Source organism: Agrilus planipennis, unplaced genomic scaffold (genome assembly GCF_000699045.2).
Source record: "Agrilus planipennis isolate EAB-ADULT unplaced genomic scaffold, Apla_2.0 scaffold224, whole genome shotgun sequence".
NCBI lineage: Eukaryota > Metazoa > Arthropoda > Insecta > Coleoptera > Buprestidae > Agrilus > Agrilus planipennis.
In genome coordinates this window covers 1-21,823 of record NW_020439296.1, presented here as the reverse complement: position 1 = coordinate 21,823, position 21,823 = coordinate 1, and the positions used below count along the sequence as shown (strand labels likewise).

Below are 21,823 nucleotides of genomic sequence, written 5' to 3'. Positions count from 1 at the left end.
TTGCCCACGTTTAAATTCGTTGAAGCAATATCTAACTGTGGTCGTAGATGGCGAAATGTCTCCATAAACAGTATCCAACTTTGTTTTCATCTCCTCGCATTTTTTCCCATCCAAAAACAAAAAGCGAGTTACCGAACGATACTGCTCTTTTTCCATCTTAGCGAAAATAACGAAACACGTCTGAGTGGAATGGTTCCCAAATCCAAACTAACCTATCAATCAGTCTGAAATTCGTTTTGACGTGGCTTGATAGATGGCAGCACACGATGACAACACCAATTTCCCTCAGGAACGTCCTCTGTCTTCAAACACGGGTACTTATTGAACCGCCCTCGTATATATAATATTTTGAGATATAAGACATAACTACTCCACCATGTTATACAGCAACGAATTTTATATATTTAGAGATGAGATATAACTACTCTAATTTAAAATTGAAAGCGGATTATATATAATTTTGAATGACTAGTCAACAATTCAACTTTAGTTAATTAATAACCTAATAGTACAATAATAATCTTAACATACCTTATTAGATAATTGAGGAACGAATAAATGGGGAAATTAACATAGGGTGGGTGAAGACGGTAACCCGTCTCACCACCCTGCATCTTCGTTATCTTAAATTCGATTTTTTCTTCTATATTGCTAGTGTTGCGAATTTTTCAAAAATTATCAAATTGTACCGTAATTTTCGTTCAAATTCTACTAACACTCCATTTGTAATAGATAATAGGAATATTTTCGGAAGTAGTGTCCATTTTGAGGAATATATTAATTGGAAAATAGAATACCTAAAATTTGAACTTTCTTTTTCCAAATAAGATAAAAGCATACTTCTTGTTGTTTCCTTTCCGGAGGATTTGTTATGTGTGGGGGTTGAATTCAATTCAAATTTTGCAAAAACTAGTACTTTATGAACTAAATATTTTGCCCCATTTGGTTTCTCAATAAAAGAAATTCACTGTTAAGATTCATTCGAAAAGGTTTACACTTTAATTTAATTCAAAAATGAAAATATATACTTGTAATGTCTTTAAGTCAANAAATGAAGGACAGTTTTCGTATAATAAACAAATCATTATTAAATTATATATTGACCGTTCTGGTCCAACACCTTTTGCCATCTTTCTGGTAGTAGCATAATTCCACGCTCATAAAATTTTTGGTCTTTGTTGGCAAAAAACTGATCGAGGAGGTTTTTGACCAATGTGAATTTGGGTGCAAAAGAATACAATTAAATCCTGTGTCGGGAAAAAACGAAATGACTTTCCGAACAACCCGATAATTTCAGATGTGATTATACATATTTACGTATTTATCGTCTGATAAGCTACCATACTTTGAATGTCTGATTGACTGTTATACCTAATTAAACTTATCTAAATTGGTGATAAATCTATGTCAAATAAAGTTAAATTGAAATTCAAACTCTACTAATCGATTAACAAAGAAATGTTACAAAAAAAGTGCCAAGTGCGACCTGTATTCTCGCGCTGTGGGATTATCGCACCTTATTATCATCTCATTAAATACGTTTTTAAGTAAACAGATGAAATAACGAGTTGAATTTTATTTTGGCCAACAATCTGTGAATATAAACGTCAATAAAAAAAAACAACGGTATCCTCAGAAAAAAATCATTGTAGAATTAAAAAAAAAACAATATCATTGTAAATAGATTTTTTCCTTACCTAACTTTAGTGATAATTCAATTACATCTCTTATAAAATTCATTAAGTGAATTTTTTAATCCTACAATATACTGTTAATAGCTCAATAAGAATTGTATTTAATAATGTATGTAATGTAATTACATATCTGTTTATTTCTATTTGAAATCAATCACATTACTATTTTTAAATTTAAAAGTATTTTTCGATTTCACGTTAAAGTATTAGAATTATTATTTGTTTTAATCACATCTCATATTAAGACGTAAATTTTTTTTTTTCTAAGTGTACTAACACTTCCGACACGTAATTTTATTTTTCCCCGAAAATAGGTGAAAAGGACTTAAAAAACGTAGTAATTCGTACCCGCAATTTTATTGTTGTAACGTCTAGGAGAAGATAATAGAAAAGGTGTCATATTTTTTTATTAGTAGAAAGCGCTTATGATTTGTATTTAAATACAAATATTTCTTTATTTTATTTGATTTTGCAAATACTGTTTCAAATTTTTGTTATAACATTTTTTTAACAATTCAGCTTAACGAAAATTTATGATTATGTATAAATTGTTCAGAAAGTTGTTATAACAGTTATAATAATGTAAATATATTTTCCGATAGAAAATCACAAGCTAAGTACCTACTTATTTGTATTTGTATTTAAATACTTTTAAGCAAGTATATTTTACATGCTTTAGGGCATTTTTTAAAATTATTTAATTAATAGGTAAGTAAGTATGCCAATAGTAACGTACTGCAACGTTTAAGTACTTTTTTGTAAAAATATTTTTTATGTTTTGTAGTGGATGCTATTGATGTTGGAGGGCATAATAGCAATATCTCCTCATAATGTCATCACCAAATATGTTTCCCACAATAGTAAAACTATCATACACCTAGTAGCTCAGGTAATGAGCGCAGGTTTTTGTTTATACGGATTCTTTTGGTTGTTCAAAGAGCGCTCAGTGCATTTTTATTCGCATCATTCAAAAGCTGGACTAGCTTCTCTAATACTTACACTTCCAACATTTGTTAATGGATTTTCAGCGCTGTTTGCTGTTCAATTTAAAAGGTTTGTTAATTTCTTTATTTATTACACTTATCATCATCATAAGATTGTCAGCCCTAAGACTGATTGGACACGCACCCCCACTTTTTCCTATCCTGAGCTAATCTTCGCATTTTCCTAAAACTAGAACATCTCACATCCTTAACTATTTGTGAACAGTATCCTAACTCTATCTACTTTTACTCCTCTTAACTCCTATTTCTGCTTCTAATATGTGCCCTTCTATTTCTTACTGACTTCCATAGTGACATCTGTTCTCCTCTTCTTTCCAATACCTCCTCATTTGTAACCTTCTCTATCCACGATATCCTCATTATTTGCCTGTAACACACCAACGCTCTAGTGCGTAAAGCAAAAGGTCGAGGGTTCCATTCCCGGCGAGGATGTGACAGAAGCAACAATTTTTCCTCATTAATTTGAGGAAATTTATAGTAGATAAAAATTAAAAATGAATTTTCACATTAATAATAGAAAAATTATTCATTAAAATGATTAAAATGATTCTAATATGCAGCTTATGTTTACTTACCGTTAATGAAGTAATTCCTTTTTATTTTCAAACTATTTTGTACAAAAATAACTTTAATAAGCCCATTTTTAACTGATACAGCATTTCCATCAGTATTTAAATAATAAGTGATAAGTACGTACAAAGTTAGAAATACAACGTTTCGACTTTGTAATTAATTGTAAACTTAAAACTTCGGGATTTTTATAATTAATTGACCATTCGGGCGTGATGTTCCGTTTCGGTTGATTGGGTTGCAGTTCCAGAATTAATTTCAACAGCGGTTTCCATATTCTATTCTTTCCTGCTATATGATAAATGTTCTTTTATCCGATTTGCCAACGATCTATTTGTTTCCCCGATGTAGAACTGACCGCTTTCACATGGAATTTTATGTATACAGTTCTTCGTTTCTTTTTGTGGTGCAACACAATATAAATCCCGTAGTTTTAAGTTTACAATTAGTTACTTGATGACGGCTGGAGAAGTCGAAATGTTGTAACGATATAAAAAATAAAGACATGAAAGTCCGAAGGTCTAAGTGTATTTCTAACACAGCCCTCTCTGTAACTTTCAAACATACGGCAAAGTTGTTTATTACACTACCTTAAAAAGTTTTTAAAACTTTTTAATATTGTTTATTACACTACTTTTAAAGTTTATTACTGTTTTATTTTTAAGGTTTATAAGTCCCAGTCTTCATAAATTAATTCACGCTTTTTGTGGAATTGGAACGTTTGTTGCTGGCACAATTGCCCTTTATTTAGCCTTAGATAAAAGGTGGTATACAAGCAAAGTCTCTCCCGATACAGTAATATTTACCAAAGTGGTAGTGCTATTTAGCGTAATTTGGAATTTCGTTCAACCTTTACTTACAAGTTTCGAAAGAATAAAATATTTATTTTAACTTCTTTTCATTATATTAATCAAACAGTACGCCAGTATTTTTAGGATTAAAGTTGTTTAGTTGATACAGACTATTTTGTATGTTGATTGATGGTAATGAACCACTTTTTAAATTGCTTCTGCACAATCTTGCCGACCTCTCCATCCATCTTAGTTCGTATGTCATAGTAGGTACACAATTATTATTACAATCTCATAAAAACCCATACTCCCCCAATCACCTGTTGAACTTTTATCTATTCTCTATAGTCTAGAGTTTAGTTGGTAATTGGGGATTTAGTTGACTTGTGGGGGGAGGTGAAGTTGTTTCCCTTTCTCTTTGGCTCAAGATAGGAAGAAGTGGAGGTGCTATTCCAACTAGTCGCCAGGAAATCGCCAGAGAAGGGCTACGTTATTTTAGATTTAATTTTTAATTTGTATATAAAAAAGACCATGGCCGCGAAATTTTTAATCAACTTATCAGAGTGTCTTGCCTAGAGAAATAAAATGTGACACGATACTACGGTCTTTCAATTATATCTCAGTAAAAGTTAGAACATCAGCTTTCACGAAGAATGGTAAGTTTATTAACTATGGAAAGAATAACGAGTATAGAATGGGATTCACCTTTAAAAAAATTCTTAGAGCTGGGTTCGAATGCTGGTAAAATGTATCCGGATTTTGGACAAGGATACCAGCGATAGCGCCCAAATATAAAAATATATGATACATATGCTTTTAGTTGTACCGTTTCTGGATACTTTTTCCGGATAACGGATTCGGATACTTTTTACTTTACAACTGGGTATCTCGTTTAACATTTATGTACTTGGAATCAACTGCCTTTAATACTTTAAGAAGTGAAGCAACGTTTAATTTAGAAATTACAATTCCATCTTTGCAAAGCTGGGACTTCGCCCCTCAGTATTTTAGGAAGTGAAGTGACGTATAAATTTAGAAGTTAGTATTCTATCATTACAAAGCTGAGATTTCACCCTTCAGTACTTTAGGAAGTGAAGCAACGNAAGTTGTATTCTTTAGAATTTTTACGTCACAACTACATCAAATAAAAAACCGAAATCTTTGTTAGGATCACTAAAGTTATCCTGTCTGTATGACTGAAATATTTTTATAAAATATAACAAAACAGACTAGAGGTCTTAATATAGATGTTTAGAAATTAGTTGCATATTATGACCTTCTGTTCCTATACAGTATGTAACAATTTAATAGATGAATTTAAATTAACTAAAAAAAAGCACTATCTTTGATACCAATACTGTATCAATTAAACTCTATCACAGATCAATTGTTGCCCGTGTAAGCACTAAATTTAATGATATTTCCATTTTGTAAAAAATATAAAAAAATCATAGTGGCGAAAGAGTTTCAATGTGTATATGAAGTGAAAGGAAAGGGTAAAAGTAAGAGCCTGAGATGAGGATTGGTAAATACCCTCCATCTTCCAATAATTTAACGATTTTTATGTTTAAATTATTATATACTTTTTAGTAAAAATAATACCGGAAGGTACTTATCTGACATCGCACTTGAAAACCGTTGGCACCATGAAATTATACGAAACTTTTTATATAATCATATCTCAAAGCTTCTCACTAATTTCACGAGCGCTTTTTTATGTTTAAACTGTTTCAAATATTTTAGTAAAAATAGGCCGGATGGTACGATGGCACCATAAGTTTATACGCATTTTTTTACATAGATATAATTTGTCAAAGTTTATTAAACACTTTTCATCTCTCAATTATTTCGCGAGCGCTTTTTTATGTCTAATTGTAAATTATTATACATATTTTTAGCAAGAATAATGCCGGTAGGTACCTATTTGACACTGCACTCGAATACCATTAGCACTATGATATTGTACGTACATTTTTACAAAATAATTACTTCTCAAGGCTCAGTAACTAACGTCTATTTCTCAATAATTTTACGTGCGCTTTTTTTTATATATTTTAGGAAAAATGCCAGCAAGTATACCTAATTGTTACCGCATTCGAAAACCGTTAGCACCATGAGATTCTACGTACTTTTTTACATTAACATCCCCTTTTATACTACAGTAGTTGGCTTGCATTTAATCGTAATTTTACGTGCGCTTTTTTTTATATATTTTAGGAAAAATGCCAGCAAGTATACCTAATTGTTACCGCATTCGAAAACCGTTAGCACCATGAAATTATGCGTGCTACTCTATTTCTATTCTGACTGTTTAAGACGAAACAACCAAAAGAATCACTCAAGGAAAAGGTTAACAGATTTTTTACTTAGCAATCAATTATTCAATTAAATTAGATCACCAGGTATAAACTAAGAAGCATTATAGTATTAATCTTTTCACATTTTATTCAGTCTTACATACATAATAAAAAATAAATACTCTATGTAATACATATACATGTAAAGGAAAATTAATACTTAATTTACATTAACTTCTATTGCTGGCAGGAATCGCCAAATATGACCTGTTGTGTTAACACTCGGTGTTGAAGCTAAACATTCTGGAGCAGAACATTGAATATCCATTTTGTAGTGTCCAGAATTAAAGAATACAACATTACATGCATGTTTTGCTTTGTCTTGCGGCTCCAAGGGCGGCAAAATAATCCTATTTTGAGGAACAAGTAATTTTACACAAAGTTATATAAAAAATACCAAATTTTATGCCATAAACTTGTTTTCATAAAAAAAATCTTTGTTAAGTTACCAAAACTCTTATAAGTAGGTAATTATTGTATATAAGAAATAAATTTTATTGAATTTTGCAAACGTAATTCATGACTATTTATTTCTTAATTTTTTTATTTTCTTAATAAAAATATACTGAAATTGTTCGATATGCTGATGGTTCTGAAGATAGTATAATTTGTTAATAACGATTACGCAAAATAATTCTTACTTTGTTGTTCCAGTAAAGGCAAGTCTAGTTTCCAGCTGATAATTTTGCATCCCATTTTGGTAATCCTGATAAAATTGAACTGACAAAGTCAGTTGCCTTAGGGGTTTCTCAAAGCAATTACTGACCCCAACTTTAATTTCCAAACATTCTCCAACGACACAATTTACCTCCTCCTGAGGCTTTATCAAGCCATCGTTAATTAAAACTTCTACGGATAGATTAAAAATAAAGACTTAACAAAATGTTTTTTAGATGTATAACTTTTCTGATTGACTTACCCCATTGTATGGGGGACATGCGTACAATATCGAGCATGTTTGGGGTTAACGTGATACCCTTAAGTGAGGCTTTACCCCTAGTATCAGTAGACATCAAATGCCAAGATAAATCAACCAAGTTCGCAATATGTTCTGAACAAATTTTGTCCAAATCTAGTCGATCATCGAGTCCACTTTTTTGCTCCATGTAAAACTTAGTCAATTTTGACAACGGACAACGATCTACAGGTACTGGTACCCGACAACTTTCGTGACCCTCAATGAGCATATGTTTACTGGGTGTGTAATATACTTCCATCTCTTGTGAAGTCAAATTGGCCACATCCAGAACCAAATAAAATTGCGAATACCTTTACAGAGTGAACCAAAACAGGTCACATCATAATATTATTTAAGTAAGCTATTATATTAATAAAGTACCTCATTAAATGTGTAAAAGTCTATTTACTTACGTCTCGGCAGGCAGAACATCCCAATTTGTAACTTGCATCGATGGGATCATTTCTAATGTTATGAAAATTGAACAAGACCTGCAATAGCCTGCTTGGAAACCTGAACCTCCACTAAAACGGAGTTGCAACTGTGCATCCACTACTGCAGATGCAACATGTTGAGGAAGAGTCAATGCACCAGGAGATCGACAACCTGTTGTCGTCATACTGGACTGTCCAGAATTAGAAGATCTATCAATACAACACACCCTGTTATTAAATATTTTCATAGATCTTAATTTATCATACCGAAAACTGGAATTTAAGTCATTTCTTCTTCCATGAAAACTATTTCCCATGGTACTGTGTACTGGCGAGTTTAGTCTCGAAGGTAAGGAACTAGGACCCGCAGAGGCTGACATTATACTGCTGGCATGTGAACTTCCAAATACTCCACTACTAAGTTCCGGTCCATTGAAACCAGAAGCTAGGAAATTAGCAGCAGAGTACAAGTTAATCGTTAAACTTGCACTGTTACCAGGAAGAAGTGGTAACTGCTTTTGTAAGTCGTCGTTCGACCACTTGAAAATTTGATCTTGAAGTGAAGGTTCCAGGACACTTTGAATAGACACCTACTCGCAATAAAAAACTGATTTCATAATAAAGTACAAATAGTAAAACTATATAGGTAAATGTCAGCTTCAAAGCCTGATAGCTAGTAAAGGAAAAAAATTGTCTTACAACTAAAAGAAAAATAACGATGAGATGTCCAGGAATCAAAGAATAAATAGATAATGATTCTCAGTTAGGGTATAATCATATTTTTTCATACATCGTTAATAGAAAATATTTAATAGATAGCTAACGAAAATCTTCTTGTAGGTGATAATTTGAAAACATTCAAGAATGTGGATAATACATACCTCCAACATTTCGACGGGTACTTGACTGGTATTTGCAATGGTGATGACGCATTGAGTACTTTCGCCGTTGTACAGACTCAAACTAGCCGAAGTAACGACATTTTCAAAATTCTGAAACGTGGAAAACGTGGCGCTTTCCGGTAATGAAGTTTTGACTTCCACAGTGGGTAAGGTGGGTATCACTTCGATGGTGTATTGCGGCAAGAAACCCTTCATATATCGCAATCTACAGTTTGACTTCACCCCCAACGTGTGTGTGCTATAACCCAATACCTCAAGTTCACCACTTTCTTTAGGAGAACCGTTCAGTGTAACTAAAGTAGGCGTATCCGAAGGAAGAACAACGGTTTCCGGTATCGACTCAAACACGACACCAGAAGTAAGTAAACGCATATTGGATACTTTTAATTCAAATGGTAATGGGTTAACTAATTTTAGTGTTACTTCACAAAGATCGTTTTCAATCCAAAAGAAATCTAAAAATGATTTATACCAAACATGAATCAAACGTCATTAAAAGGAGTTATTTTTATTACCCATTTTACTTTGGACCTTGGCACTTTTACGTTCCAAACTACCGAAGTTTATTGGCGTAAATAAGAAAGGGCCGGAATCTTGCTTTAGAACTTGGATTTTTCGAGGTCTCAAATGGGGTTGTAAGTTTCTTAAATTAAAACCCGCACAAATAGGAATGTTTGTAAGATTCGCAGGGGGAATCACTGTACCGTTGTCGAGAACTAATGACACAGGTGATCCTTCACATTGAGCTGATAACGACTATAAGTTTTAGAAAGAAATCAGATAGCAAAAATAAAAATTTGAAACTTATTACTTGTAACTGTATTGCAAATTCTTTCTGATCGTTAATTGACAGATAGGGCCACATAGTCTGCAACAGGAAGGTCATATGTCTAGTTGCTAAGGCCGAGTGACCCATACGTTTTGCAGCAACCACGATTTCCTGAAGTAATTGGATTTGTAAAGTGGACCATCCTTGAAAATACAAAGATATTTTCTTTTCAATATTTTTAGTTTGTCTTAACGACATCATATTGAATATTAAAATCACATACCGACTTGAACATTAGTTGACATCATTTCAGTAGGATCCAAACTTATCTTGTGCCCCCTAAAACTTTGCAACATCAAGTTATAGCATTGGCTCCAATTGGGGGTTGGATTTTGAGCTGAAACGTATCGTGTGGCTGCCAGCCTTTGACAAAAAGATGCTTTTCTCATAAACCCTATTTGCATATATAAATCAGATAGTGTTTCGAAACGTTGAATCCTCTCCTGTTCAGAAAGAGTTAGATTTATAAAAACCACATTTTGAAGGAAACTGGCTGCTTGCAGTGGATGATTTTGTTCTACTGATATCCGGGCTGCTTTGAAGCAAGCCTCTGTCTCTATTATTCCTACAGAAAAAAAATACAAATTTATCTGTTCATACACATTTTCTTTAAAGATCTATTCCTTAGTTTTTTATTTGCTTATCCTTTTCTACTTTGTTATAAACTTTTTTATAAATGTAAATATAGTGTTATCGAATGAGGAAGGTAACTATTTAAAAATAGAAAAATAAGGACAAAAACAAATGACAAAGGAATTATTGGTAAATGGGATGCTATGTATAGCTTACTTAACTCCAAACAATTACTAGTTTTTAATTATCGTAAAATTGTAACCACTCAGAATGCTCCTCTTCCAACCCCTCAAATAGAAATTCGAGGGTGAACGATCATCGTGTGTATTTTTAAATCACAAAGATTCAAAAACACAAGTCTCACGCTCAGGAAAAGGAACTATGTCACATCCTCGTGGTTACAGCGACTCAACTTTTGAGTTGAGAGTATTCGAAGATCAACTACAGAAATGATCCTGTGAAGTATGATCTTAAATTGAAAACGGCTGGTCAACTCTTGCCATGATATCATCATTTTATTTTTCACGCATACAAGTAGTATAGCGCCACATCATGGAAATACACTCAACTAGATCTAACAAAATTTTGAAATAAAAGACAGAAGACATCTATGTTACACAAATATTACTCATCGTAGTATAACGTCATGTTCAGTCATGTTTCATTTATTTTAAAACCTGTATGCTTGGATACTTATCGTCATCTCATAGTTAGATTTTATGTAAATAAAAATGATCTTAATTTAGAAATGAATCCACGTGGAATAACTTAACTGATATATGAATAGGTTATCATAATGACGCACATTATTTTTATCTAAAACGTACCAATTAAAATTTAACTTTACAAAGAAACATAAAAATAAATAAGTGAGCCTTAAATAGATGAGGTACTTGATGTTTCCAAAAAGAAAGTGGTCATAACTTAACCTAACTTTGGACAACAAAGGACGGCAAAAGGTCAAATGATAATTTTAGTTTTCTTACCGGCATTTTGATATTTACTGTAGTGAACAATTGCCTCTCGATATTTTTTTGAGATTTCTTCTGGTGGTAAAGTATTGGGTACCTCCTTTTTTACTATATCCAATATAGGGGTAGTTATTGAATTTGATCTCTTGGGAGAGCCTTCTTGCAAACTCGAATTACGGTGTAAAGGGGCATTTCTGTATATGTTAGGATACAGAACTAAAGCCGTAGCAGTACATAGCCCTTCATAAGCTGCTCCAAGCCACAACCAGTCATTTACAGATTTAAGTGTTTCTGCTGCATTATGATAATGCGTTAAGGCTTCTGTTATTAGACCTGCTTGTAAACACAAATCTCCTAAATGTTTTGTTGACCGTCCAGTACAACGTCTTTTGTTGTTTCGTGATTCCATGTCAAGTCCAACAAAATCTTTCTTTTCAAAAGGGGCAAGCAATAGCGAAACACGTTCTAACTTTTCTCTAGAACGCTCCAAACGTTTAGATTCGAGAACCCAGAAAAGAGAATTCAAAAAATCGGTCAAATGCGCTTCTAGATCAGCACATGGATCTGTTTCACTGTAAAACAGAGCACGAGTCTTGAAATTTGATGGAGTTGTAAAAACTTCTTTATCATTTTCTTCAAAATATAACTCTTTCTTTTCTAAATCTTTTTCAGTTGTTTTAATAGAATGTGCATCTGTAGAACTACTAATTGAACTAGTTGCATCACTAGATGTAGTTTCTTCTGTGGGACTGTCACTGCTTGGTCCAAATAAAATACAACGAGAATCAAAAAGGGTTGTAATATATTTAACTTTTAGTTGTTCATGAACTCTACAAATATCATTAAGCTCTTGCTGTGAATCATATTTTCCAAATGTTACAAGCCCTAACAGTCTCCTATGAGTTTGAAAATCACCCCAAAGGTTATTCTCCACAGGATGTTCTTTAACATATCGAATGTATATGTTTCTAACTTGACCCACAGAATCAGTTATATTGACAGAGTTTAGGCGAGATATACGATCGTAAAACTTGTTGAACATTTTATTTTTCAACTGTGATCCTATCTGCCTTACTAGAACCAAAAGGGCTGCATGATCATGAGCTAGTTGTTCATAATCTGGATGAGACATGTTAGGCTCAGTTGTGGTACTCGAAAGGATGTAACTTACTGAAGAACGCATTGAAGAACTCTATTTTTAAGGAACTATTTAAGCCGAATGTTAACAGCAATCAATAATAAGTAGCTGACGGAGACATAAAATTTGTTCCCAACCAATTTCTTCATGGTACTTAGAACAAGTGTGTCACATTGTGTAATTAATAAATTTCAAAAAATTGTAATAAGTTACTTCCCTATGTTTCTTTATTTTATTTACTATTAACATATGATTGTCAAAATCATTTGTTCTGTCACTTCAACCGGTCATGTCATCAGTAGCAGAGATAGCGAAGTAGTCTTATAGCAGTTATTTTGATTATCTTATCTATGATTTAAGATGTAGGATTTGTTGTAACTTTTAAGTGACATTCACACATTTATACCTGTACAATTTGGATGGTGGAAAACGAGCAACTGTAATAATAAGAAAACGTTGTTCTTCATATCTTCTTATTTACCAATGACGCTGTAAATTAATACATTAATTCTATATTTATAACAGATTCAAACTGATTCTGTTGTAGATGACGTCAGCGATCGTATAAACGATCCTTTAGCGCGGGAGCTTACCAGTTTTAAAAATAGTAGAATTCTTAAGTCTTAAGTATTTATAAAGTTTGATTTGTGGTTTATAAATTGTATGAAGATTTTATATTTTTATTATTATTATTATACATTTACATTCAAAATCGTTTATAAATCATATCAGGTTCTCTCTATTGTTTTTTTTTAAATTTTGAAGCAAATTTTTAATTTTCAATTTTAGGATTAATTTTATTCACACACTATTAATAATGAAAGAATCACGCGGTTTGATAACATACAAATTTGACATTTTGACGTAATACTTGTATGTGCTGAAATTCCTATCAGTCAAATGGTTCAAAGTAAAGTCTTTTAAATGACCTAGGTTGCGTGTTTGGTTGTGTGTTAACTTTGCTCTTCTACACCAATAAATCGCCCTCGGTATTTTTTCTAATTTATAAAATATCTTCAACGTTCAGTGAATTATAAGTAATTTAAAAATTAAAAATATTAGTTTGATTTAAGAAGTAAGATGTTTTGTAGAACGATAGCACGAAACAGTTTAATTAAACAAACAATAAGAAAATCAGTGTCAAGGACTGCTCTTCGTTCTATTTCTGCCGGTTGCTGTTCTAATAAAGAATTATTAAACAGGTATTTTTAAAAATAAAATGAAATTAAGAATTTACGTAACCTTTTCCCTTTTATTGTTTTAGGTTATCCTTTCCAACCTAACCTTACATTCCTGTAGAAAATTACCAAATTTTTACATTAAAGCTATTAGTAACTTATTTTTAGCAACTACCGTTGTAATTAACTAACGTTAATTGTTTGTTTATATAGCTTTAGAATGTTAGCTATGTATACTACCTCATTTTATTCTATCTGACTATAAAGGGTTATATTTTCTAGAAAAGAAGTAACTGCTTTTAATCAAGCTAAACCAGCAAAATGGAATTTTCAAACAGTACGAAATTACAGCAGTTACCCACCACATATAAAAGTACCCCTTCCTGCTTTGTCGCCAACTATGGAGACAGGTACGATTATAAGCTGGGAAAAAAAAGAAGGGGATAAACTTAACGAGGGCGATCTATTGGCTGAAATTGAGACTGATAAGGTAAATTAAGTAATTTGTTGTTTCATTAGCTTCATAGATTGACTGGCTTATTTTTTGTTGATAAAATTTGCCTGTTTATGCCAGAAGTGCCTAACCTTTCTTGGACTATTACCCTATTTAGAACAAAAAACAGTTCCAACACCCCTACTCCATAGTAGTTAATTTTATATAATATATTAAAATATTATTATATAATAGTATCAATGGGTACCTAATTTATACCCTTATTTTGAAAACAGGAAGGGTAGGAAAGCAGAACAAAGTACTTATTAAAAACTTTCCTGTACCTATGAAAAAATATTAATTTCTTAAATAGATAGGTATGCTACAGACAACCCTCTTAACTGTCCCAGTGACCTCCATTAAATTCTGGAAAAAACCTGCTGTCTATATTGCATAATAAACGTGGAAGTTTGCATTTGATTGGAACTGTTCATGACATACTATATATATTCTTGTAAAAATAATCATACCTGCCATTTTAAATAAGAAAAAATTAAATGCATGTAACTTTGTTTGGTACACAAAACTGCGATTCAAAATGCATGCAAAATATGTTCTTGTATGTATATGTATATGTTTAAAAAAATATTTAAAGTAAGTTAAACGCGATAATTTGAATATAACAAAATGAAACTGAATTTATAAATGCATAGTTTCATGGTTTAGTAGAAGTTGCAAAGAATATATGTTGCGTTACAGAAATAATACATAGATATGATGATGATTTCAAAATTAACGTTTTTTATGAAAGGCAACCATGGGTTTTGAAACACCCGAAGAAGGATATTTGGCTAAGATTTTGGTTCCTGCAGGAGTCAAAAATATACCAATTGGAAAACTGGTTTGTATCATTGTTGAAAAAGAAGAAGATGTTGCAAAATTCAAAGATTTTAAAGATGATAGCTCTCCATCTCCTGCCGCAGCTGCGCCCGCCCCATCTGCACCAGCTCCTAAACCCGCAGCTGCGGCTCCTCAGGCTCCTGCTGCTGCTTCTGCTGCAGCGTCCGATACACCTCCACAAGGGGGAAGAGTGCTAGTCAGCCCTATGGCCAAGGGACTTGCCGAAAAGAAGAATATTAGGTTACAAGGAAAAGGTATTCATTTCTTATTTTTTGTTGTTTAATAGCATCATAAATTTCGGGCTTACGATAATGTTGAGACTTCACTTAAGACTGTTGCTATAAAAATATCAATATTATGAGGACAAGGAAAAATGAAAAGGAAATATTTAGTTACATATTTTATCTGTTTACAGTTAGTTTTTTTAATTTATTTTTTTCCAAAAGTCGCGTAGAATCTTTAGTGTTAAAAAAGTTCCTAAAATTTTTTACTTTGATGTTCTTTTTTATGAACGCTAACTTGTAAGAGCATTACAATTTTATAATCCAACCTAACTTGATCCGACGTAATTATTTACATCCCACCTTTTTTCCGTCAGTTCCTATATTAAAAGGGATAATAATAGTGTAACACATTATCATTCCCAATCGTCAGGTTCAGGCCTTTTCGGCTCTATTACGTCTAAGGATCTTGACAAATTAGCTGCCGCATCCGCAGGTGCACCAGCTCCACCACCATCCTCACCAGGTGCACCCCCGAAGGCACCCACTCCAGCTCCAGGTGCTGCTCATGTCGACATTCCCGTCACCAACATGCGTGCAGTAATAGCAAAGCGACTTACTGAATCCAAGGTTCAAATACCACACTATTACGTGACGATGGCCATTAACGTGGACAAATTGCTTAAATTCCGAGAGCGCGTCAACAAAAAATACGAGAAAAAGGGAGTTAAGGTGAGCGTGAATGATTTCATCATCAAGGCAACAGCAGCCGCCTCTAAACGCGTTCCAGAAGCGAATTCATCCTGGTTGGGCGACGTAATTAGACAGTAAGTTAAATTATTATTACAACTAGTTAAATTTTTATTATAATTAGAAATATCTAGATATGCTAACGTGAATCAGGTAAATTTCGTAAAACGAGTTTAGCACAAGCACACTTCTCCAAAATAAAAAGTGTATTAAAAGAACAACATACACCGCTACAAAATATAGCTAATAGGATTTTATATCTGGAACCCATAATTGATTCATTGAAAAGTCAATTGATTAAGGACTAAAAATTTCGCGGCCCTCGCTTCGTCCTACTTCCCTTTTTGTGACGAAGAAACGAAACAAAAGACTTCGTCCTCTTTTTAAATTTACCCTTATACAGGCAAAGTTAAATTTCCTATTAACCAAAATGTAACCTATTGCGATGCAATAATAATATGTATTGCAGTTATTTTTAAAAACATATTTCACATTCTTACATTACATTGATTACTTCCATTATATATATTCTGAAAATCAATGGAATCTTAATTACTATTAATATATATTTTTTAAGGTATAAAAACGTTGACGTGGCTGTAGCAGTTGCAACGCCTAAAGGCCTCCTTACTCCTATCGTAAAAGAGGTAAACGACAAAGGTGTTATCCAGATTAGTTCAGAAATGAAGGAACTTGCAGCAAAGGCAAGAGATGGCAAATTGCAACCTCACGAATTTCAAGGTGGTACCATTACCGTTTCTAATTTAGGGATGATGGGTGTAACGCATTTTACCGCTGTCATTAACCCCCCACATAGTATCATTATCGCTATCGGAGCAACTAATGATACGCTAGTCCCCGATAAATCAGAGAAAGGGTGAGTTTTTTTTCACACATACGTTCATAAATTCCTAGATTGACGATTAGCCCTACTACCTAATTTGATGAAATGAACAATCATTAAAACCAAGTTTAAAATACAAATTTTGAATAGTCAGGGAATTTACGTAAATTCGTTGTAAGTGAGAAAATATAATAATCGCCTTGGTATGAAATTTTAATCTGTGAAAAACAATAAATAGTAGTCTATTAGTTTGATACTTAAATCTACTACTTATTCGGATTTTTAAAATTCGAGAGATTTAATACTAGAGGGTCTTACTGTGACATACTGTACATTAAAATTGTTTTCAATTTTGGTATGAAGAAAATGATCAGGAAAAATAGCATCACTGATCAGGTCAAAAAAGTCAGGAATTTCTTTATAAACAACGAAAACTTTGAACTTTCATTTATGATATTTTGCTGGTTAAAAAGTATATTTGATATAAATACTTAAAATTTTACTAAATTGACTATATTACTGGGTTAATCAAACTATTTAATGTTTACGTTGTTTTTGATAATAAAACTGGCATGTTTTTAAATCATTGAAATTGAGAAAAAAAACGTCAAGTAATAGCACTGATACTGTAATATATTGTAAATTACACTATTTTTGATAACAATTTGCTATTACATGAGTTTAAACTTAATGAAAATTTAACAGAATATATATTTTGGTTTTTCTGTTGATTCTGTAAATTATGGTCACTTAAATTGGACTTATAAAATTGTTCTTTTTTTATTTTATTTTGCATTAAAATTTAATTTTAATTTTAAAAACTTAGATTCAAAGTTGCCAAAATTATGCATGCGACGGCAAGTTGCGATCATCGTACAGTAGATGGAGCCGTAGCAGCGGAGTGGATGCAGGCCTTTACCGAATGCCTGGAGGAACCCGAGAATATGATCTTGTAAATTTTATTTTTGTTATATTGCCTGCCATTTTCGTTGGACCTTTTTTTCTACCGGTTTCTACCTTTTACCTTGGAACGCCGAAATATTATATTACTGTAATTACTGATATACAATTCATATCTTTTAAGTTTTACCGCTCATTTACAATTCGAATTCGTTCTATATCATTTATCAGCTTGTTCCTGTTTGCATTTTAAAAAATTTTAAGTCGTATGTTGTTTAATTTATAAATATCGGTATTGTAAATAAAATTGATTTAGACGCCCTAGTTGGAATTTTCTTTATGAAGGTACTTTTTTAGTTACTTATCTAGCTTGTATTTAAGATACCACAAAAAAATCAAATTATAACGAATTTATTCTTGGTATAATCAAACTTGAATTTTTGGTATAAGCTGTTTTGGTTATTATTTTATTAGTCATGGCAAGTAAGTTACTTTATTTTTTGTCGTTATTAATAATCTTAATATAGATTTTTTTAAATGAATATACTAGAAGTTGTTCAGTAAAAAGTTTTCTTATTTTGTGCGAGCTTGTTATGCTCTGATCTATTTTAAAGTTAATATTGTTTCATAATTCGATTGGTGTAGGTGAACGTTTCTGTGATGAACTTTTGGCAGTAGATGAGTAGCTTTTGAAATCTATGCTCTTTGAAGTTTTTAATTTTTGACGTTTCAACTGAAGACCAATGACCATACCCTACTTATCTATGACGTTTTCTATGGACCAGGTTGATAAAAAAACCCACAGATAATAGAAATAACCCATAAAATAAGTGTCAGTAGTTGTGTTTCAAATAGTTTGATAAAAGTATAGTCTAAAGAATTTAACAGTATTTTTTGAGTTAGTACAATATGAAATAGATAATACGATGCCTGTGGATATTAAAGAGTTAACGGAAGGATGGCTTGAATTGGAAAGCGATCCGGGTTTATTCACTCTTTTGTTAGAAGACTTTGGTGTGAAAGGTGTTCAAGTTGAAGAAATTTATGATTTAAACAAACCTTTGGACAGTCCCGTTTATGGTTTTATTTTTCTTTTTCGATGGATGGAGGAACGAAGATCTCGACGGAAGGTGGTGGAACAGACGGAAGTGTTTGTCAAAGATGAGGAAATTGTAAACAACATCTTTTTTGCTCAGCAAATGGTTCCTAATAGTTGTGCTACTCATGCATTGATCTCTATTTTGTTGAACTGTCCTAACATTCATTTAGGTGAAACATTAAGTAGGCTCAAAGCTCACACACAAGGTATGGCACCGGATAATAAAGGTTGGGCAATAGGAAATACTCCTGAACTTGCTTGTGCACATAATTCACATGCAATGCCTCAAGCTAAACGAAGGCTGGATAAAGGTAGGTATGTTCTCTTAATTCTTTTTCTTTAATAAGCTTGCGTGTCTGGGTTAAGTGTGATTTCTCCTGTTTTCATGTTCTCTTTTATTTGATTATAAAATTGTAGATAGTTTTGGATATTTTATGCAATGTTGTTACTGATTTTTGTAGGAAGTGGTGTTTCAACTGGAAGATTTACAGGAGAAGCATTTCATTTTGTTAGTTTTGTACCTATTAATGGTAGACTTTTTGAACTTGACGGTCTTAAACCTTTTCCTATTGACCATGGTCCATGGACTGAATTTGGTGATTGGACAGAGAAGTTTAGAAGTGTGATGAGTGATAGATTAGGTATTGCTGCAGGAGAACAGTGTGATATAAGATTCAATTTGATGGCTGTTGTGCCAGACAGACGTTTGGCCATAACACATAAATTAAAAATGTTAAAGACAAACAGACAAATAGTTTTGGATGCACTGCAACATCTGATGAAAATCAAACATTCAGAGACAAAAGTGGAGAAGGATAGTGTAGAAGAGAAGGCAAAGAAAGAATCCCCTTCAGTAGAAGGAGAAGAAGTAAAAACAGATTTAATGAAGATAGTTGCTTCATATGAAGACACAACAAAGGAACAGAATGGGCCAGGTAGTTTTAATTATTTCTTGTTTTGATAGTTTTATAATTTGAGGTAGGTACACCAATTTTTATAAAGGCTCTTAACTATCCATACAGAATAAATGCTATAGCTTCCTCTTTTTCTTTTAGTAATCTCTTCTGAGGTTGCTTCTACATCGACTTCTGTTGTAATAACATCGACAGCTGACTGTAGTGTCAGTGTTTCTGTTTCTGAATCGAAACCCGTTGAAGAAATAAAGCAAGAAATTGGTCCAAAAATAAAAGATAAAGTGATGTTATGTCCATTGGATTATTCAACTCCATTAACTATACAAACGTCACCTGCCCCAAGCACTTCGAGCACTGAAACGTCGTCAGAAGTCGGATCGGCTTTTAATTCTCCCACTCAAGCGTGGAATTGGGCTACAGCGGCTCAAAACAGTCCTATATCAAAAGATTACAAGAGGTTTGTAGTAATAAGGGTCGCAAACGAAGAGAGGGAGAAAGAGAGCGGTAATGCTTCAAAAAATGGTATGAAACATGTTTTTTGTTAAATTTATTTTATTTATTTATCAATGAAAAAAAAGTTATAAGGAATAAATAAACATAATATGATCGCACTAAAAAACTACTTAATGTAGCGTTTAGATCCTCTTTTTGGCTGATAGAATCTTGTGCAAATAAATAAACTTAAAGCACTTTGCATTACAAGTGTATCATGATGATTTTAAAATTAGTTGGTAGTATTTTCCGAAAACAGGATTATTGTTCTAGGATAAAATAACTAATGCTTCGTAATACTTTTAAATATTGAGTATTTTGTTTTACAGTTTCTAATACAAATGGGAAGCGACTTAGTACAGAAAATCCTATTGGTGGCCAAAAGAAAACTCTATTAAATACAGGACATGCAAGAGTGAAAACTAGCGATGGCGATACAGTCGTTGCAGAGAAAAAGAGCCCCGAACTCCTCGAGCCGCACACATTTGCTCCTCAAGATCTCTTAGCTCTCTTGAGGAATTTGGAAAATGAGATCTGCATTTGCGAAATTAATCTCAAAGACGAAAACGACAAACAAACCAAATATCAAGTAAGGCGTTAAGTTTCTTATCGTTTTAATACCATTAAGAAATTTTATAAACACAAGTAGTATAATATGTAAGAATGAATCTGATGCATTAAAAAATTTTCAATACTTAATTATTCTTTTTTTGATTTTTTTTTTCTTTTCAGGTCGATGACTGTAGAAGAACGCACAATTACGACGATTTTATTTGCACCTTTTTATCTATGTTAGCAGAACAAGGAAAGCTAGCTGATCTAGTAGAGCAGCACCTTTTGGTACCCAAGAGGCCTGGCACTGTACCTGCACCTAAAACTACGAAAACTAAAAAAGAAAATAAAAGGAAGAGGGGAAGATCAAAAGTAAAGAGAAGAAAATAATCGGCAAAATTAACAAGTGGAAACTGAACAAATGAAATAACAGGTCAGTAATAATAGTACAAATAGCAATTAAAAAGTATTGAAAAGATGCCGGTGCATTTCTAATGTTATCCTTCTTTTTTTTATCAGAATGTTTTCTTTGAAGAAATTAAGTCGAATACTCTTAGTGTAAATTGATTTATATTGCCTATAGATAGTTTGTGAGTTAACTGAAGTCATAACTGACTTAGTGGAAACTAATTTTTCTCCCTACCCGGTCCGTGTAATACTTTTTTTTTTTTCTTATATTAGGTAAAATGAATTGGTAGTACATTAACCACATGAAAAATTTTAAAATGTAATGTACAATTTTTGTTTCAGGAGTATTTGCTTTGAAGGCTGAAAATGAGATATGAAAAGTTAATAGTACTTCAAATGTTTAAAAACAATTTTTACACAGATAAGTGTAATAATAATAATTATAAAATACTGTGTAAATGTTGCTTTTATTTTAATTACAAGGTAGTTTTATGCAGATAACATGCATGTGTGTTGTATATTGGTAAAAAAGGATACAAGTACAAAAGAATAGTAAAATTAAATGAATAAATAAACGAAAATACTGTTCGTTGTATTTATTTTTATTTCAAATACAAATAATTTTTTTGTTTTTAATATTTTAACAGTACAGAATCTCCTCTACTTTTATTGTATACAATATTAGCACTAATGCGGTACCTGCTCTTCAAGAGCTTCTCGTGAACCTGATCCTGCCCTATGATCCTCAACAACCAAGTTCAGCCCCTGGTGGAATCCAACAAATCCGATCTCTTGCCATGCAGATGACATAAGGTGGTTAGTTCGGCTATCCCATTAATATATCCATGGAAATGATGGAACCACAAAAGTATAAAAAAAAAACTGCGTAAATTATTGAGAGAATAACTGCC

General features: G+C 32.4%; 4 protein-coding genes and 1 non-coding gene across 6 annotated transcripts in view; 3 read left to right on the top strand and 2 right to left on the bottom strand.

Annotated features, from left to right (window-relative positions):
• The window catches only part of LOC108743228, an 8,464-nt gene extending 4,276 nt beyond the window's left edge, over positions 1–4,188 (top strand). The window contains exons 2-3 of the mRNA XM_018478706.2: positions 2,479–2,747; positions 3,934–4,188. Coding sequence (XP_018334208.1) covers positions 2,479–2,747; positions 3,934–4,159 — 495 coding nt within the window. The 3' untranslated portion in view covers positions 4,160–4,188. The remainder of the gene's footprint in view (positions 1–2,478; positions 2,748–3,933) is intronic.
• A 2,296-nt stretch (positions 4,189–6,484) lies between these two features.
• On the bottom strand, positions 6,485–12,727 carry LOC108743222 (protein brunelleschi). Its single transcript, XM_018478699.2, has 10 exons — positions 11,099–12,727; positions 9,763–10,104; positions 9,522–9,682; positions 9,226–9,466; positions 8,690–9,165; positions 8,076–8,398; positions 7,788–8,018; positions 7,336–7,685; positions 7,058–7,265; positions 6,485–6,766 (listed from the first exon to the last, which is right to left on the bottom strand). Exons 1-10 carry the CDS (start codon positions 12,264–12,266, stop codon positions 6,577–6,579), a joined length of 3,690 nt encoding a protein of 1,229 aa, XP_018334201.1. The 5' UTR covers positions 12,267–12,727; the 3' UTR covers positions 6,485–6,576.
• LOC112905608 lies at positions 10,373–10,584 on the bottom strand. The gene has a single exon (XR_003231912.1). It is a non-coding gene; the product is annotated as a small nucleolar RNA U3 (small nucleolar RNA).
• Positions 12,728–13,085: 358 nt separating the features above from the next.
• On the top strand, positions 13,086–17,780 carry LOC108743223 (dihydrolipoyllysine-residue acetyltransferase component of pyruvate dehydrogenase complex, mitochondrial). Of its 2 annotated transcripts, none has more exons than XM_018478701.2 (6): positions 13,086–13,423; positions 13,682–13,889; positions 14,644–14,986; positions 15,450–15,780; positions 16,281–16,580; positions 17,374–17,780. In XM_018478701.2, exons 1-6 carry the CDS (start codon positions 13,302–13,304, stop codon positions 17,501–17,503), a joined length of 1,434 nt encoding a protein of 477 aa, XP_018334203.1. In that variant the 5' UTR covers positions 13,086–13,301; the 3' UTR covers positions 17,504–17,780. The 2 variants fall into 2 exon arrangements, with proteins under 2 accessions (XP_018334203.1, XP_018334202.1); XM_018478700.2 differs by having other exon boundaries at positions 13,089–13,423; positions 15,387–15,780; positions 17,374–17,779.
• Positions 17,781–18,247: 467 nt separating this feature from the next.
• Positions 18,248–21,817, top strand: LOC108743227 (ubiquitin carboxyl-terminal hydrolase calypso). Its single transcript, XM_018478705.2, has 6 exons — positions 18,248–18,857; positions 19,008–19,481; positions 19,602–19,982; positions 20,282–20,541; positions 20,685–20,937; positions 21,255–21,817. The coding sequence occupies exons 1-5, from the start codon at positions 18,374–18,376 to the stop codon at positions 20,892–20,894; spliced, it is 1,809 nt and encodes a 602-aa protein (XP_018334207.1). The 5' UTR covers positions 18,248–18,373; the 3' UTR covers positions 20,895–20,937; positions 21,255–21,817.
• The last annotated feature ends 6 nt before the right edge of the window (positions 21,818–21,823 follow it).